Here is a 14,838-nt window from a genome sequence, read left to right on the forward strand (position 1 = left end):
GAGATGTGGCACAACCATGACAGGTTTTCTGCGAGTTGATTCCCAGGAACCTTAAATTGTTCACCTGTTTTTAAAGATTTATTTTAACTATTGTGTTAAATTTGACAGCATTTGAGACCAAACTGGCAAACTGCCACCCCATGTCACCCCTTTAGATCCGCCCCTGTTAGAAACAGATCCAAATCCTGACTGTGCAACTACCCTCTGGCTTTACTGAGCTTCATAGTGGGTTTAAGCTTATTGTTTAGCTGTCTGGCCCACAACTTTACTGTGTTTTCTCAGCTGTGGTAGGCAGCCACGTTTAGAGCCAGATATTTTTCCTAGGGATTGGTGGAGACCAAAAACAGAGCTAAATACTGGACTCACCAGGTGGTCAGAAACACATTTTTCTCACCAATGATTACATACATTTTTCTGTTCTATCTTCTGTGTCTGACCCACATGCTGTGCATGTCTTTATGTTTTTGCTTTTTAACCCACCTGTGAGATAAAGAAACCATAAGAGGGCTGTATGAGTGATAGAATGTGAGACATTCAACTTTTGGTGCTTTGCCAGACATAGTATATGCTTATGTAACATTTCTATGTGTGGAAGTGAAATCTCCAAATGTTAAAGTAAAACTGTGCACATCGTGCCTGCTTGTTAAATCCAGTGTGACAATGGCTTACCTTGTCAATTAGCTGCATGATGCCAGTGAAGGGCCTCTAAACTATAGCTTGACTGCAGCACTCAGAAGGAAATCAGTTCGCTGTACACAGGTCTTGTGTATTTTGTTATACCCCTCGTGGTTTCTTTCATAACCACTGGCTGAACAAGTGTGATGCTGAAGGACAACTAATTAAAAACTTCCATGTGCAAAGCTTTATGTTGTACTATCCATTTAAGGGTTGTTGGCATTGCTTATGGTTGACGCAGGCTGACATGCTAAACAGTGGATCTCTCCATAATGCTAATGTGATAAATGACATACAGAGAGAGTGTGATAAAGACTTAAGATGTTTATCAAATCATTAATTTCTATATATACAAGTTAAATTTTAAGAGCAACTTCTTTTCTTTTCATTCATATTTTTATCACCATTACTTTTCAATTCATGATCTTGCAGATTAATCCTAATATCACCAACTGTTTATCACCCCTTATATTTGAACTCCACCCTTCTCCATGTAGGGAAATAAGTAAAGATGTATTTTTTGACCTCAAAGACGTGTTTTCAAGTATTTGATGTGTTACACAAATAAATGTATCATTAAAACACAGATTCAGAATTTAACGGGTGCGCTTATAAAGTGTTTGTGTCACCAGGAACTTTCTAAGCGAGGCATTCAAAAGCCGTTTTTGTCTCTGACCCTAATTGCTGCTGCAAGCCAAGTTTTTGTCACATTTTAATGCACTTAATCTTTGCTCAGTGTCAGCACCAGCTCCTGAGGCCCATCCACAAAGACCTAATTGCACAACAAGCACATTACGAATCACTGGAAACAACAGTGTCTGTATACAGAAGACCCAAGGCTCTTTAAGGCACGCACAGTAAGTACAGCCACCTCCGTCCTGGGTGAAATAGCCCCATGGATCTTCATAAAGAGGCCACGGCTTCCTGCACCACAGCAGCTGACATCCATCTGAGTCTCCCAGGCTCCCCCAGAAGATGTGTGTGTGTGTGTGTGTATGTGTGTGTGCTTTGGGGGGTGGCAGGGATAAGGAAAGAACAAAAAGACTGGTGAGAATGTGTCATATCCAGTGGCCATCAGCGTTTGATGTGGGTGTTCACTGTATTTATCACCTTCACCTCAGCATGGAGATGAGATGGCGGTGGGAGACAGAGGGGACGGGAGGACAGGCAAAAGGTTGCATGCAGCCTCAGACGGGGAGGACAGGAAAGGGAGGATTTGAATGCAGACAGAAGGAGATTTTTGCAGTAAAATGCGATGGAGAAATTTTGATTTTCTAGATATTTTGTCCTCTTAGTTCCCAGTTTTCCCCCATTTTATATGAAATTTCAATATCAGCTTGTTTATAACATTTATCAAAAAGTCTTAAATACATGCCTGTCTTTAATGGATGCTAATGGCTGCCACTAAATGACAGCTCTCTCAGTTGCCATATGTTATAGCCATCAAATATACATTTGTAATGTATCATATCTACCGGGACATTTTCACACATCTCTCCATACTCTGCAATACAAAGTGACATCAGAGATCCCCACAGGCTATAGGATTTAAATCACAAAACAGGCAGTAACATGAGTTTTCAACAGGGGTGTCAGGACTGCAATGTCAGATCCTTTGTCACTTTGACTTTTTTTTTCTTTTCACAGGTCCCTCTTGTTAGCATGGTGCTAACAAGGTAGCACAGGTTTTATGCACAAATCATGGGCTAGTCTACTCTCTGCAAATATGACTTTTTTTTCTCCTTTTATTCTCACCGTATTAAAACCCACAATGAAAAAAAGTATTGAAGTGGTAACCCTGTGTCAGAAACTGAGCTTGCACATCTGATGAAGGTGACTGACAATAAAGCCTTGCTACTACATCTAAAAAGGAAATATTTTGAGTTCTGAATGTTCTAATTGGCATCAAGAAATATATATACATCCCTTTTATTGGCCAAAATACCATTCACTAACAAAAAAGTGCATAAATGTTATCCTTCAGTGTGAAGTTGAAGTTGAACTTATTTTGGGGGTCAATTATAGAAATGAAAAAAGAACAATTTGTGAATTTGGAAGGTAGTTTTGCATAAAAAACTAGAGTAATCTCCAATCCACTATAGAGTATTAAGGAAATCCATTGTATTAGAAAAAGTCTAAACAGGCATTGTACATCTTGCAATCGTTTGGGCAAACATGGCTTGCTTTTCACAGTGAAATTAGCCATAGAAATCTGTGACCTTTTGCCATCCTCTGAAGACCTAAAGCAGAGAGATGTTAACAGTTTAACAGTAACAGCTCAGTAGCCTGTAGTTATGTAACTCGGACAAGACATACTGAAAACATGTTGTTTGTCAAAGTATTTGACCTATGCCTCAAAGCTGCAGACATACCATATGACTGTTTCTTATTGAAAAGGTTCAATGGGCTAAGTGCATTATGAAGAGCATTACTGTGACGGAGTATAGGGGGTTATTAGCGCTCAGTGCCTGGGGGCAAAGAGAGGGTTACTGAGGATGAGGTCAGGATCCTCCCTGCCTGCCAGTTGTCATCCTAACCTTGGGCTGTATGGCGTAAAAAACACTTTCTTCTATCAATCGGACAGTGAGTTACAGTAGATACTTGGACACAAAAACACTGTTGTCTCGGGCCTCCACTCCCATCAGTCACATGCACATCAGGACATTACTGTCACATGGTAGACTTACAGCATAATTACTTTAACTCCAACAACAGAAGGTTTATGTGAGAACATCTTCATGGGAATTCACAGTTCAAAGTAACTCTTTTGGGGAGCTTATTCATGTATAACAATTACAAAGAGATCAGTTGGGGCTTGAGAAAAGATTATGAAGGCAGATGGCTCCCTCTGCTGTTGACAGCTGATAAGATATAAATATACTTATATACAGACACTTCATATACATTGTAAAAATGATGAGTGCAAGAGTGCAATGACTCCAAACACATTAAGAAAGAATAAAACATTTTAGAATATAACATTTTTGGGGTGGTTAATTACTGACTAATCAGTGCTTAATTATTCCTGTAAAACCCTACACACTGATGGTTCTCTCACACAGGTGCTTTCACTTATTTTACTTATAATGCTTATAACCTCTTCTCAGGACTGTGTGGGTGTGTGCAGACTGATACTCTCTCCTGTTAGTTTTGTTAGGTTTTCACAGAGGACATTTTGTCAGAGTAGCAACAGCACAGGTGAAAATAATAAAATTTAAAATGGCTGCATTCTATTTTGCTGCTTCAGCTTCAGGGTCCTGGTATTGTACAAGCTGGCTCACTGCCACACTGTCATGGTTTACTTGGACACTTTAATATAACAGAACCGTTGTAAATGCTGTTAGTAATGCCTATGCTTTTCCTGCTATGAAATGTGAAAGAATAGCTCCCTGAGACTCTAATCTAATACAGTTGTTCCAAACCTTTTCTTTAAGGGACCCCTTTTCTATCACTGCATAAACTGACAACCCCTGACTAAGTGAGTATTTTATTAATAGTTCATATTAAATTTAATACACAACAATAACAGAACAGAACAACTGATAAACTGTGCAATTAAAAGAGCACAAATGAACAGATTAGCAGATTATTTCCTCATCAGAGATTAGCATTTATTGTTTACTGCATTTTTAGCAACTTTTATTACAATTCTCTGTCTATATATTATACATATTATTATGTTTTTTTTATTATTTCTAACAATCATACTTAATAGGCTTCTCTTCTCTGATTCAGTATTTGCATCTCCCTGACACGCTTGTTCTATCAGGTCTTTGGTTGTTTTAACTGTGTAGTTGTATTATGCTGAACAAGGCTGTTCAGAGAGTGAAGGCTCTGTGGATATAGGTTGTGTTCAGGTTTTCACTGTGCCCCTCATCCTGGGAGATTTAAAAAAGTAATATTCTGAACTTTAATAATAATTTAATTTCTTCACAAAAAGAATGAAATACTGAGATAGGCCTACTGTATTTTTATTCTTTAAAGTTTCTTTTTCACCCCTAAAATCAAGAAGGCCTCAGGAACCCCCGGTGAAGCTACAGCGACCCCCACGTTGGGAACCAGTTAGCTAGTCAACAGACTAGAATAGTGAATAATAGAATATATTCACTTTATACTGTATATATTCACAATAGTAGAATAATAACATCCACAACTCTTCTGGAAAGGCTTTTCACAAGATTTTGGCACCATGGGATTATTGTTTGAACAGGAATGGTTATTTCCAAATGCTGGAAGTATCATCTTGACTGTCATTGTAGTTGAGTAGCCCAAACCATGAAAAACAGACCCAGACCAAAAGAACACAAAAGTAAGAGTACACTTAGGTCCTTCCTATTATAAATGCCTTCTGGTTTATATTCATAGATTAAGCTGTAATTGTTGTATATATGTAAGTTTGTACCTGATTCCTAGCTTTTTTCTCTAATTGCATTTAATATAAAGAGAGACATTTTGTTTTAGAACAAATTCTATTTAATTGACTTATTTGACAACAATCTACCAAAGACTGGGGGTAATTTGGAGGAATTACTGACTGATTTTGGTGCTGTCTACTACTATTAATTCTCCTTAATAATTACATAATTTCCATCCAACCTGAGAGATTAATTGTTTTTTAATGTGACTCTGTATGCTGGATACTTTGACCTTTCAGGACAAAACAAATAAATTTACACATGAATTAATGAAAGCATTTTTCTGAAGTAAAAGATCATTTAATACAATTTTCTCTTTGTGCTTTTCACATTGTATATGATTAAATGTACATAAATATGATACAATACAATTATAGATTCTACTAAAAAAGCAGTTTTAGATAAAGGCAACATAATCATATGTTGTTTTTATTATTTTAGATGATCTGTTGTTTCTTATTTAACATAATAAATTGTATTTGCAATCCTTAAAACAGGAACAAATGAGCAGAGTGGCAAAGTGGAGCAAAAAACTATATATTTATGTATTTTTCTACACCATTTCACTACTGTATGCTACTATATTGGATTTACATCTCGCAAATCCAATTAACCCCTCTGTGCTTTCTGTTTCAGGCACCTTTAGGAGCAACTAGTTGCTCAAAGTGCCACTGTTGTCTGGGGTGATGGGTGCAGGGGTGCAGGAAGAGACTTCCTGTGTTGGTGTTGACTGCTGTTGGGCTGCTTTGTGGGGGCCCTCCTTCCTTTACGGCCTCCAGACACAACTGGGACTGTTGGTGAACGAGCTGACCACTCAGCTGAAGCAGAAACACACTGAGTTAGTGACCACATACATCTATTCATATATATGACAGAACAAGTTTAATTCTCTGCCTTGCCTTTATGAACTTCCACTGGAGTCCGCTAGTCGTTGGTCGGTGTGTGGGGCACGGAGATAGGACCACCCTCTCTCCCCTGGCGTCCAAACACAAAGCCCCCATGGGACCCCAGCGCACTTCAAACTCAGAGTTTAGATCGCAGTGCTGCAGTGACAAGAGAGATCATCTTTGCCACTGTATGTCACCTGTCTTTCTTCAACTTTCACAACTGTTGTCATGGTTACCTGGCTGCCCGTCCCACTGCACGGTGCTATGTTCATGGCCCCACCCTGCAGTCCTTGCCCTCGGGGGTAGTCAGCGCAGCTGCCAGTGCCGACATTGTACAGCTTCAAACAGGCACAAATGGGACACATCAGTCTGTCATGTATTTTATGTAAAGTATTTACTCACTCTGCCAGTGAGTAGTAGAAATACTGTGTGTGTGTGTGTGTGTGTGTGTGTGTGTGTGTGTGTGTGTGTGTGTGTGTGTGTGTGTGTGTGTGTGTGTGTGTGTGTGTGTGTGAGAGAGAGAGAGAGAGAGAGAGAGAGAGACAGAGAGAGAGAGAAATACCTCGCCTGACAGTGCAGGTCTGTCCTGGGGGATGTAAAGTTGTGGATAAACTGTTGTCAGATACCAGTGGAAGTTCCTACAGCCCAGACTCCTCTTCAGCCGCAGGCGCTCTGTAATATTAGGGCTCTCAGACTGCACAAAATAAAGAACAATTGTGTCCTTAGATTTGGGATTTTGGGGGGGATTTTTTTGTACACTCACCAACCACCAATCTTCTGACTAAACCCCAAACCAAACATACACACCTGCCTGATGAAATGAGCAAGTGTGTCTCTCCTATAGAAGATCTTCCTGTATGCGTCCATCCAGGTGTCTGCTATCCGGATTTTGTTCCTCTGAAGCAGCTCTTGGTCTGGGAAGCGGTAAGGCAGGTGGTGGCGCTCTAGGTGGGCCACACGGGAGCAGGGAACCACCTCCATGGAGCCGCCGCATGACCACACCTAGGATAAGCGGAAACCTTTATTGAGTATTTTGATTCTGTTTTAAATAATATTATAGTGAAGTATTATACCACATTACTGTATTGCATGTTGGTTCACACATGAACTTTTGTTATACAAGTTGCAAATTGATTTTTAGTCCTACGAACTGCACCATTTGACATTTTAATCTTTCACAAAACATGCTACAAATCAATAATATGAATTTTAATGGTCATCATAGGAAAACAAGTGGTCAAGTAACATTTTCCTCTCATGCTTATGCATTTGTCTACTGGCCCAGACATTCCCAGACCACTATTCAACCTGAGATTTCCATTTGCAAAAGGCATCATTTCCCAGCGCAACATTCCTGAGGCCCTGACAGAAGGCAGCTGAATCCCTCAGGCAAAGCATCGCTTAAAAAAGCTTACATGTCTTAAGATGAAAACAAAGACAATCTGTCATCTCACTGTTCTGTGTGAGCAGGTGCATTATTGGAGGATTTTATTTTTGGATGGAAAGTTAATCATAAAAATGTTTTGCTTTACCCTGATTGACAGCTCAATTTGCTCCTGCCCCCACAGCAGCATCCCCGGGTCGTAGGCTCCCACACTCTGGAAAAAATGTCGGTCGATGGCCACAGCTCCACCTCCTAATGCTGGACTCCTGTCACAGACAGAATCAGCATCACTTTACTCGCCAAGAACAAACACAGGAATTTGTCCTTGTGTCACTGGAGCAGACAGACAAACTTCAGAGAATTACAGTCCTAGTTAGCAAGGACAAAATGATCACAGCACACAACCAAGAGCAATGGTTCCTTACTTTTTGTCATTGATCATTTAAAACAAATCAAAGCTAACTTGCGACTTGATTTTTACGTCTTTGGGTTGTAGGTAAGAGAAAATGTCTCAAAAAATAGACACATTTTATGTTGTTATATGGCTCTTGTTTTTTTTTTTAATCTTTTCTAACTTGTTAATCATCTTGAGTCTATCTTGCAACTCCTTGACCTCAAGAAAGGAACCACTGGCCTAGAGGAAGACACCAAACAATGTGCAGTTTTTCATTTACAGTTCATACATCTCTTTTATTTTCTGCACTTTTCAAAATGCAGACTATCCGCTCTGCACCTCAACATTACTTCAAGTAAAACTCAATTTTTTTTTAGCTATAAACTCATGAAAGCCCAACTTACAGCAGCTGTAAACTCACCGCAGAGGTTGAAAAGCCTTATCTTGCACCTGAGGGTTAGATTCCCAGTGGAAGTCAAGTCTCCAGTCAAACACTCCTCTAACTGGCCACTGGGTGGCATTGTACTGAAAGGTCTGCCAGTCTATCACATCCATGATGGGGGACACCACTCTGGTCCTGCAGAGAGACACCAGATTCATCATTTTATATTAAGATGCGTCTTTTTTTCATTGAATTTCAGTCAAACTTTCAAGTAGGGTGATTCAAGTGAGACTGATGTTATGAATGAGAAGTATGCTACTGTCAAAGATTTGGAAGAACACTGACATTTAAAATTATTAACCAGACTTCCTTGGCTACATTTTCACCCCATGCTGCTGGAAAAATGTATGTCTGTTCCTGAGTGTGTTTCAAGCTCATGTCACAGAGGCCAAGTTTAGAGACACGCACTGTCCTTTGTTGGGGTCTGTTCTGGTTCACATATGTTATTTGAAATATTTCTGCCAAGAGGCCAAGTGTGATGTGATGCTCAGGGGAAATGGAACGAAGAGATTAAAGTGGAGAGAAAGAGAGTAAGAAATAGGAGAAGGGTCAAACATGTGGCTGAGAAAGTTGAGTGGTTGCAGATTCCAGGTCTGGGAGTTCAGCCTAATTACCTAGTCTAATTAGAGCCACGCTGCAGGCAGCCTGAGACACAAGACTAGAGCCAGATCATGAGAGTTGAGCTTTGGATACACACACAGCGCATGTATCTCCTGCCTTACTAATGAGTGAGGACAACTGATAACTCTGAACCCCCTATCTTCTCACTTCTCTCAAGTGGTTCTGTCAAACAGCAGAACCCAATAGAGAAACAAGCAAACAGACAGTTTTGGGCACAGCTGCTGGTCTGGGTTTTCTTCCAGACTAAACATTCATATAGAACTGAATCCTTATTCATTACAAAACTCTGGCCACCTGACCTTATATATTTTTGGACTCAGCTAACAGAGTGTAGAGGAAGGGTGCAATGGAATAACAAGGATTTTGCACTGTTGTTCATTATTCTTGTAGATAATTAAATAGTACCTGTCCTGGGCCACTCTCTCCAGCAATGGTTCCAGCCAGCCCTTCTGGCATTCACAGTGAGAGTCCATGAACACCAGCACTTCCCCTGCAGCTCTGGCAGCACCCAGAGCTCGGCACCCTCCGACGCCCAGGCGCCTAGTGCTGCGAATCAAGCGCACCCCGTCCAGATGAGACATATACTCACTCAACACACTCTTCAGGTGACCTGTGAAGTAAACAGAGAGAGAGAGAGAGAGACTGTGGCCATGCACAGGTCTAGTGGAAAGATGGATGTCGACAGATAGAGAGACTCACCGTGCTGGCTCAGGTCGTCCACCAGCAGAACCTCCTGCAGGTACTGTCTTGGTGCAGTATCCAGCACGCTGTGCACGGTGCGCAAGAGCGTGGACCAGGCCTCGTCATGGAAACAGATTACAACACTGGCCGACGGCAGCGATTCGCTGTACTGCTCCTTCAAACACCTGTTATGTGGGGAAAGAAGTTCGCATTGTTAAAGTCACAACTTGAACGTCTTTAAATGCCACAGTGGGGTGTCAGTCGTGCGCACTCACTCAGGATGGCGCGCCTCGGGCAGCCTGCGATGCAGTGAAATCTTCTCACTGACCACCTCGTTGAAACCGTACTTCTGCACCGCAGAAAGCTCCATGTCCCTCTCTGTTCCCGCCAAGTGTAGACGCACTGCTTTGCCCATTTCCCCGTGCGTCGGAGGCGCAGTGACGCGGGTGTCCTTATTTGCTCCGGGCAGCAGCACCTTGTAACTCCCTTTCTTCTGCGGTGGGTTCTTGGTGCCCTGCGTCGATGGCACGAATAAAAGCTGGTCTTCTTGCAAAGATTTTAGGGGGGCGAGATCGATGCCGAGCTCCAACGCAGGGTCGCGGTAGTCCACGATGACCTCCAGGTCCGGTGCGCTGGGAATCCGCTGGAGGGGGCGTCGTGGAGGGCCAGGTTTCTGATGACTTTGGTCCCGGTCCCGGTTAAAAAGGTCCGAGAGAGCCAGAGTAAGCAGGGCGAACCCAAGGACCAGCAGCCAGAGGCAGAGCATCCTTGTCCGGACAGCTGTAGCTCTGCCCCACAGCCTCATGATGAAGAGTTGTTCGGCCGCTCAGAAGTTAGCCCAGCGGTGTCTTGACTTCCCCATATCTGAGCTTTGACTCAACTTTGAAGTCGCTTGCATTTCACCAAAGTGATAATGAGACTCTACGGGGATAATCCAAAAAGTCGAAAAAGTAAAATATATGGCCCATCAGTCTTCTGAAGTGTAGCGCTGCATCCATGGAGCACCAGACTTGGGATACGAGTGACACACAAGGCAGGTTCAAGACAAACCCACAACTTCTACACGGTGGAGGTGCGCAGACTTTGCACTTCATCCAGCTCATCCCGCGGTCCTAAAGCCCGAGTAAATCCGAGCTCACATATAACGGCTTGAAGATGCATGTCATACATCCACCTGCGCCTACACCTGTTCAGTGAGCTGAGTCTCAAAGCAATCTCAAGATGATAACAGGGATCAGAACACCTTTTTAGACAGACCCTTATGGGAAAAAGCAAACATCTCAGAGCAGAGTATTCAAACAGTCAGAGTACATTTTATTACGATGTTTTTCAATGTACTCACTAGAATATGTCTATTTAGGGATTCGGATGTCTGTGGGACATTTAATATCACATGATGCCAATATTCCTGTCATGACTCTGAAAAGTTATTGCAATCGTTTTTAATGATGGTAATATATCTGCGGTTTCCACCACAAACAACAGTACGTTATAAATAAGCTCACATTGCAGTGGAATGAGACAGTGTTTTTATATTTCCTCCAGTTTGAGTGTGTGAGTCGCCTGGTGCAGGCGTCTCCCCGGTGCGTCACACATCAAAGATGCTCTCTCCGGCCAGCTGGCGGCGGGCCCCGCCGTCCCATGACCGTCTGTCGGTGCCGGGAAGCTGGGCGGTCGCAGCTTTCGATCTCCCCAGTTCTCCGAGGAGATCTTGGCTGCCCCCACAGCTGTTTTCAACTGAATGGAGACAAAGACTTTCGTCAGTCCCAGTTTAAGGCTGTTGGTTTTTTCTTTCTTTTTAGAAGTGGAATATTACATAGTTTTGTTTTGTCATAAACTTGTTTTTCCTACTGTATCACACTGCAATCAATTTAGCACAGCCTGCATAGCAAGTGGCACCAAAATTAGATCATAAAAAATAAGGTCAAGGGAAAATGCCCGAAAGTCCTGTAAGGATTTAAATGGAAAATACCTAATCATTTCCTAATACATTTTTCCAAAGTGACCTCAGGACTACATTTCCTTTATGGTGATGGCCAACAGGAGGTCAGGCTGTACCCAATTTTTCTTCACCACATCACTAGAAATGAAGACCTTCTGCGTCAGCTGCTTCACTAGTTCTGTTCTGCGTGACTGGAGCTGTGAAAGGCCACTGCATGCAACTTGGCAGCACAGCCAGTGGAGCTCGGAAGCCTGTTTGCCTGCAGTCAGGAAACCAGTTACCCCGTCCTGGTGGTGGTGATGACTGCCTGGCTGCCCTTGTGTTTGAGTGAATTGGTGGGATTAGCAACCTTCCTCATCTTCCTCCCATTATACACAAAGACACTCACCTCCCCTCTGCCCAGGATGACAGGGCAGAATGGCTTCTGATGGTTATGATTACAGTATACAGAGGTGGGAGCGGAGTGGGGGCACACCTGGAGAGACAGATTGAGAAGTTGAAAGCGCAAAGGAGGACTTCAGAGGACAAGAGGAGCAACAAGATGAGGGTGCTGCAAAGAGGGTGGAAATGAAAGAGAGGGCAGATCAGAGAGAGAGAGAGAGAGAGAGAGAGAGAGAGAGAGAGAGAGAGAGTTAGAAGTGACTGGCTCCTGACTCCTGTGTTCTTGTGGGAATATGTTTATAAGCCTCCAGATTGAAAAGGAAAGACAGTCTTCATGTATTTCCAGTGCAGCACAGTGAACACTCCCATGTGTTTCCATCCTGCAGCCAAAACACACACTCTGAAATTGAGTTTCCACTGCCAGCACATTTGCAGACACGCACATAAACACCAAAAGAACATGGACACATACACACACACATATATGCACATCACACACACACACACACACACACACACACACACACACACACACACACACACACACACACACACACACACACTAAAGGTCCAGGTCCAGAGCCCAGTCCACATTCTCTGGAATGTTCCTGCATTCCACCATCCAACTAGAAGCCAGAGTTGTAAATGAGAAGGCACGACAAGTACTCACATGCGTCCTCCCCTCACACACAGAAACAAAGGGAGAGAGAGAGAGAGAGGAGAGAGAGAGAGAGAGAGAGAGAGAGAGAGAGAGAGAGAATAACAGTGACTTTTGGCTTCATGCAGACATTTCTGACTTGTTGTTCATTCATTTTTCTGTTTTTCAACCAAGGATGTCTGGAGTCTTTTTTTCTAGGCTGAAAGAAAAGAAGATTAATCTTTTAGCTGATTAATCTTGAAGTCAACTGACAAACAATGTTCTGACAGTTGATTCATTGTTCAATTCTTTTTTTGTTAAGTAAAGATGCCAATAATTAATAACTGGTTCCAGCTCCTCAGCTGTGAATATTTACAGGTTTTGTATGATCTTCTATGATTTGCACTATTTCTGAAATATTATAGACCAGAAGAAGAAAATTTGATGGAATGAATTGTGGAAATAATCAGCAGGTTATCAATAATGAAAATAAAAGTTAGTTGCAGTCATATATGTGTTTTAAAGTTGTACTAATTAAAGTAGGCCTATCTGATGATCTTGTTATGGTTTGTCAGTTTTATTTTGTTACCTTGAAAAAGTATTATTCAGTAATATGTAATTGAGCTTTGTCAAAAATGTAACATCATAATTAAAGCTGAGAGAGAGAGAGAGAGAGAGAGAGAGAGAGAGAGAGAGAGAGAGAGAGAGAGAGAGAGAGAGAGAGAGAGAGAGAGTGTTTATATCTCGGAAGGGCCCCAATAACTTATCCTGGTTCACAACATGAGAAGCAGCGGAGTGGTGCTGCCCTCTACTGGAGGAGGAGCAGCATTGACGTTCACTGACGCTTATTCTAAATATCATGTACTTTTCAATCAAACAACCAAACAAAAAAATTACCTTAAGACTGCCTCTGGAGCTTTCGGTCACATCTCGTGGACTTCATCAGTGGCTGGTGTTTGTGGCCCGGTTGTCATGGAGATGGAATGAATGAACTGGAAGAAGATGCTTCAAGCTCAACATTTGATATTTCACGTTCAAGTTTCCCAGTTATTACAATTCTACTAATAACATTGGGTCACATATGAAAACAATGTAGTAACTTGTGTGTTTTGCTCCAGTGTGACTGACTTTTTCAGCCCTATAATAAAACTCAAATGTCACTGAAATGCCAACAATAAAGCCTTGATCGCTGTTTGATAACTGCAATGTGATTGTACAGCTTAGCTTTTAAGAATTAGATTTCCCAACAGTTGGGCCGATTACACTTTATAGCTTTTTCTCTGTGAATATGAATATGGAGGATTTTTAGTTCTTTATTATTCTTTAAAACAAACAAAATAAATTGAATTTAATTTATTCTGCATTAGAATTGATTCTGTGAGCTACTGTATATTAAGTTGTTTCCTGTCTGAAAGTTTGTGTCTCTTTGGATTTAATATCTTAAATCAATAACTAGATAATTGCTTGCATCTATGTTAGCCTCGGCATTTAGTGAAATGTCAACTTAAATGAATTACTTAAATCAAATATCCTGATATGTTTTCAGAAATTTAAGTTTAAACAAGATTTCCGAGTTTTCTCTGTGCGTTGCAGGATTGATAAAAACTACTCCCCTTGACTTCTGAGAAGGAATTTAACTTTGGGAAAGATGACAGTTTGTACTGGGCGCCCTTTGCTGCACTTTCCAAACCCTCCTTGTGACAGCAGAAGAGCCACTAGTAAAACCCTGATGTCTATCACATGGACTGTGTTGAAAAACGAACAACGACTCTGGTGCACATCACACGCTTTCCTTCTGCTTTTGTGGGCGCAGCGGTGGCGCAACCTGCTCGGACCTCACATCTCACCATGACACAGCTGGATGAGACAAAGTAATGCAGTCATGTGCTGAGCGGTCACACGTGGGCATTGAAGGTTATTAGGCATTCAACGAAAAAACATAGCTCATAATCAAAATATATTGATTTATCCTTTTGGCACGCTGCCGACCCCTTTTATTAAACATCTGTCTCTATCCAGGATGAGATATTGATCCAACTGAGATGCGTTTCGTGTAAAATTGTTTGTAATTACAGATTTAAATGAAACAATATGCCTATATTTTTTTAGGACAAAGATGAGTGAGAAAATGTGTCGTCGACGTACTGCCCTACCAAGTACTGTTTATAAAATACATTATTTACAATCACATTGTCAGAATAAGAACAAAATTAATCAGTAAACATATAAACAGGTAAACACAAGAGGTGATCATACCGTTTATGTTATGTGGTACACATCGCAAGAACTCCTTCGAATTAAAAGCCTCATGAATTTCTGATCAGGGCAGAGGGGAAAGGGCGTGCGCACCTCATCTCTCATGAGTTTCCTGCGTCCAGA

General features: G+C 41.7%; 1 protein-coding gene across 3 annotated transcripts; it reads right to left on the reverse strand.

The window, feature by feature from the left end:
* Positions 1-5,319: 5,319 nt before the first annotated feature.
* On the reverse strand, positions 5,320-14,819 carry LOC127357914 (polypeptide N-acetylgalactosaminyltransferase 15). 3 transcript variants are annotated; one of them, XM_051390490.1, is made up of 13 exons: positions 14,716-14,819; positions 13,357-13,451; positions 11,830-11,916; positions 9,775-11,236; positions 9,518-9,684; positions 9,224-9,428; positions 8,177-8,332; positions 7,510-7,627; positions 6,785-6,979; positions 6,540-6,671; positions 6,214-6,315; positions 5,990-6,133; positions 5,320-5,908 (listed from the first exon to the last, which is right to left on the reverse strand). In XM_051390490.1, exons 4-13 carry the CDS (start codon positions 10,302-10,304, stop codon positions 5,723-5,725), a joined length of 1,935 nt encoding a protein of 644 aa, XP_051246450.1. In that variant the 5' UTR covers positions 10,305-11,236; positions 11,830-11,916; positions 13,357-13,451; positions 14,716-14,819; the 3' UTR covers positions 5,320-5,722. The 3 variants fall into 3 exon arrangements, with proteins under 3 accessions (XP_051246450.1, XP_051246449.1, XP_051246448.1); XM_051390489.1 differs by having other exon boundaries at positions 11,830-11,956; XM_051390488.1 differs by having other exon boundaries at positions 11,830-11,991.
* Positions 14,820-14,838: the final 19 nt, after the last annotated feature.

This window comes from Dicentrarchus labrax, unplaced genomic scaffold (genome assembly GCF_905237075.1).
Source record: "Dicentrarchus labrax unplaced genomic scaffold, dlabrax2021, whole genome shotgun sequence".
Lineage (NCBI taxonomy): Eukaryota > Metazoa > Chordata > Actinopteri > Moronidae > Dicentrarchus > Dicentrarchus labrax.

What these genes read in the sequence shown, in the direction of transcription:
- LOC127357914 (XM_051390490.1), bottom strand. Translation starts at nt 10,304, where the DNA reads ATGAGGCTGTGGGGCAGAGCTACAGCTGTCCGGACAAGGATGCTCTGC. An exon ending in GACCTGCACTGTCAGGCGAG is followed by an intron (nt 6,316 to 6,539) that starts GTATTTCTCTCT and finishes GCCTGTTTGAAG; the next exon opens with CTGTACAATGTCGGCACTGG. An exon ending in TCCAGTGGAAGTTCATAAAG is followed by an intron (nt 5,909 to 5,989) that starts GCAAGGCAGAGA and finishes TTTCTGCTTCAG; the next exon opens with CTGAGTGGTCAGCTCGTTCA.